The sequence below is a fragment of the Gymnodraco acuticeps genome, unplaced genomic scaffold (genome assembly GCF_902827175.1).
Source record: "Gymnodraco acuticeps unplaced genomic scaffold, fGymAcu1.1, whole genome shotgun sequence".
NCBI classification, from domain to species: Eukaryota; Metazoa; Chordata; class Actinopteri; order Perciformes; family Bathydraconidae; genus Gymnodraco; species Gymnodraco acuticeps.
Window position 1 is genome coordinate 109,329 of NW_022990118.1, and position 3,974 is coordinate 113,302.

Genomic DNA, 3,974 nt, shown 5'->3' on the forward strand with positions numbered 1-3,974 from the left:
TAGACTTTCTTTTTTTTTTACACATACATGCCGAAGTACCTGTCATTAAAAACGTAGTGGGCACTGTAGCCATTGTTAACTCTGTAAGCAGTTAGCTGCTAGACCCTGGCTCAGCCGTCATTGTTTTTAGGAGGCAATCCCTCAATCATGTGTTCTGAATGACAACAAAATGTGATTTCAATCTTTTGTTTTTGATATATATTGTTTGTCACATTTCATATATGTAAATAAATATACAATTGTATTTAAAAAGACAATAAAGTGAAGTGATTTGTGTAATGAATAGTAAATCATTGCATTTGTAAGAAATCATCAACGCATTGTAATTTGCTATTTACCATTTATTCAAACAAAACACTAGCGTGTGTCAGGCAACACGGGATTACGGTGTGCTCACCCAGCTTAATCACAGCTACCTGCACAGGTGTCATCAGCTTGTCTTATTTCACCCATTTCTTGACCAGTGCTTTGTTCTGATAGTTTGACAGCATACATGCTACTGCAAACAGTTGGTTGATGTTGTAGGCATGGGACAGGAGGATGACACCATCAAAAAGTTTGTTCTCTTTTATCCTCCTAATGACACGCTCCACATGAACCCTCAGTCTGGCAATGGCCTGTGTCTCCCTCACCTGATAGGCTGGCATTTGCTTCTGCTTTGACAGAAAAGGTGGGCAGTACACTTTGCATTTGCAGCAATCGCTGATCAGGAAGCCCTTATCTACCATCACTGCCATGTTTGAAAATCTCCTTGTCGCTGACAGAACCACCATACAGACTGGAAACAAATGTCACTGCGCCATGTGGGGCTATGCCAACCAGGGCTTTCATGGTGCAGTGAGATGTGTATGTAGAATACATTTCACTTTGGAGGAGGAGTGAGGATGGTGTTTGACACCTCAGCTCTGTGATTGCACAGAGCTGAGGTGTCCCAGGATCACCTGTGTGTCTGGGAAATCTTTGAATGCCTCTGGGAGGTGGGCTTGAACTTCTGCAGGTGTAAGCCAGATGCACTGTGACCCCAATAAAGTTGTAAGAAAACTCGTCCATGTTGCAATGATGCGGCTCACAGTGGACTGGTGTACGTTGAAGCGGTTTGCAAGGTCCCTCTCTTTCAAACCCACCGACAGGAAGCAGAGAAAAAGGAAGAACTCGTCAATTGGCTGAAGCAGCTGTCTCTGGAAGATAAACAAAAAAAGGGTACTATATTAATGTCATGAGTGTAGCACACCATGGGAAAAACATTAAGTTGTTTTAGTTCTCTGATGTATTCAAAAAGGATTGAGTACTATAGCCTTTTAGCCTACACGAAAGCAATGAAATGTTGGAGAAACATTTTCTGTTTAGATTGTGTGTTAAAAGAAACGTAGCCTACCGTTGATGGACGTGCGTGTGTAACCACTTCTTCATTCCTCTTGGCAGCTGATATCGCTCTTGTAACACGAACCATTTTATAAATGGAAGGCTCAATCAAAAACCAGAAGGCCATCAGGTGGTTATAGCTCGGGAATCTGTACACAAAAGACACATGTCAGTCATTAATTGACTCGTTAACTGTAACACATGGGCTAATGCTTTCCTCTTGTTTGCTAGAATACATTACAATTCAAATAGACTGATTAAGAAGGCACTTGGTGCAGGTATAGTAATATACAGCAGTAACATGTAACAACTACATTAAAGCAGCAGTAATAATAATCTAAAACATACAGGGAACATTTTACACAGAATGACTACTTTTACTCTTCATTCTTAAGTGTGCAACTGGGAGAAACGCAGTGGATATTGACATGTACTTTTACTTTGGTAAGGTTTTGAAGATTTCCACTTGTAGTAAAGTATTATCAGATGTTGTTAGTATTAGTATGTTTTACTCCACCACATTTAGTTAACCTTCATAGTTTCTAGTTACTTATGAAAACACATGATTTATGATTCTACATGTTCAGTTCAGGAGTATTTTCAAACCATAGTATTTGTACTTATACTTCAGTTAAGTTGAGTAGCCTACTTATTCCAACACTGCATTCAAATAGTCAGCAGTCAAACGGCAGGTAAACAGGATTCTTTATAAGCTAACCCATCTCAAAAACTTGGATAGAATTTAGCCAAAACATTACCTGGTATAGAATCGGATGTTGTCGTCGGAGCCAGCAAACCGCTGTAAGCAAAACTCTCGCTGGACTCTTAACTCCTGCAGTTGCTTCTGCAGATCCTCCAATGTTTTGGAGTTGTCTTCTGTAGCTTGAGAGGACATGTCCAGTGAAGCTGGTTCAGGGGTTGAGCAGTAATCATGGTCACGGACATCGATGTGCTCTTCCTGCTCCTCCCGAGAGACTGGTTCAGTGGGCCGCTCCCTTCTCTCCCAAACACTAGCCCGCGGTGTTTGAGCAGTGAAGTGATTCCACTCAAACAGAGTTGGGACAGCACCTTTCACAAGCCTCCTACGGCCATCAAGGGGTTTTGGCTCTATTAGTTGATCCGTAGCGAAGTGACGACTGCAGACCTTGGAGTGAGAGGAGATTGTAAAGTTATCGCGTCGTATTTTAACCAGCCACTGTCTTCGCAGCTCGAGTTCGGTCGGAAAGCCATGGAAACTTAGGACGCCGTTGAATTTAGCTGACGCCGTACAAAGTGGGACACAGCAGTGCTCGGAGTAGTTCTTTACTTGTCTTTGCAAATGCTCCGTTTTGAAAATCTTCCGTCGACTCATATTTAAACCACAGATTTAAACAGTAAAACATTTGTGGATGCTCAGCTACGCAGACCAGAAGCAACCCGGAAGCGTCCGAGCAGTATAACGGCTAAGGCGGAAGTACGTCTCAGACCCTAGTGCATGTAGCCTATTGATGTGAATTGATTTGGTGAATGAAAGTTTGAATGTGCTTTTTATTATCACTGGTCTTTTATGAGGGAAGACCTCTAAATTCTATAAAAATCACAACTGAATTGGGCAGTTGAAGTTACAATGTAATGTAATAATTGTAAAACTGTGAATTAGAGTTGCATATTAGAACATGATCACAGCACGATATGTTTAGTATGATTATAATGTTGTAACGAGAGAAGGTAGAAACCCTGTATACGTTTGGACCTATTTTTCTTCAAATAAACTGATCCCACCTTTTGGACTGGGACAACTTAAAAGACATCAGCGCACTCCTCTCCTGCTTCAAAGGTAAGATTGCACACTGCCACACTCACACTTAGGTAGGGCCACACCTCATTTACTGATATCAAAATCCTTCGGGATCGCTTAAACAGATTTAGCGGGTCGTCTGAATTGAAACATCAGTTAATTGATCCTGGTTTTTCAAGAGTTAATAGAGGTGAGATCTTGCTGACGTTGGTGGATCTGAGCCAAGCAGTAAACTTACATAGACTCAATAACTTCTGTTAGGTTAATTAGTAGGTCTGAGTAATTTGCCGGAATAAATTATCAGCTCCTCCCGACTCCTACAAACCACTGTAACTTTCGCCGTCAAGCCATTTCCGTCGTACGTTGCATGTCACCCCGAGGACTACAAGGACTTGTATTGCCCAACTTCAGTCTATATACATATTTATGTATTGTATTCACCTATAGTACAACTGTCACCTATTATCCCCTTGGATTAATAAAGTATTTTGGTTGATTGATTGGTTCTTGTGTTCCTGGAAAGAGGTCACAAGTCAGTTTCAGTATTTGGGCCCTAGAAGTTAAATTCACATTCATTTTGTTGTGGTGTAGGCCTCCACCCCAGTCCAGTACATTTGCTTCTATATATATATATATATATATATACGGCTAGAAATAAGTACGAGAATATGTATATATGGTGAACAAAATGAATTACGTACTAACTACTAACTTTTTGGAAAATATAAGGTGTATTTCATAAGTTTTTATCTTGATGACATTGGGTCAGTCCTTTATAGTGGTGCAGATCACTATGTCGTGTCATAGCTGGAGGCCGGGACGAGACAGGGTGTCT

General features: G+C 40.9%; 1 protein-coding gene across 1 annotated transcript; it reads right to left on the bottom strand.

Moving 5' to 3' along the window:
• Window positions 1-323: 323 nt before the first annotated feature.
• Window positions 324-2,743, bottom strand: LOC117546357. Its single transcript, XM_034216567.1, has 3 exons — window positions 2,121-2,743; window positions 1,376-1,511; window positions 324-1,178 (listed from the first exon to the last, which is right to left on the bottom strand). Exons 1-3 carry the CDS (start codon window positions 2,711-2,713, stop codon window positions 900-902), a joined length of 1,008 nt encoding a protein of 335 aa, XP_034072458.1. The 5' UTR covers window positions 2,714-2,743; the 3' UTR covers window positions 324-899.
• Between the last annotated feature and the right edge of the window lie 1,231 nt (window positions 2,744-3,974).

Bases quoted from the DNA above. Each gene is read 5' to 3' on its own strand.
- LOC117546357 (XM_034216567.1), bottom strand. From the start codon at position 2,713: ATGAGTCGACGGAAGATTTTCAAAACGGAGCATTTGCAAAGACAAGTA. The intron at 1,512-2,120 runs GTAATGTTTTGG...TTTTGTGTACAG, and splicing joins AACATCCGATTCTATACCAG to ATTCCCGAGCTATAACCACC. The intron at 1,179-1,375 runs GTAGGCTACGTT...TTTATCTTCCAG, and splicing joins CACACGCACGTCCATCAACG to AGACAGCTGCTTCAGCCAAT.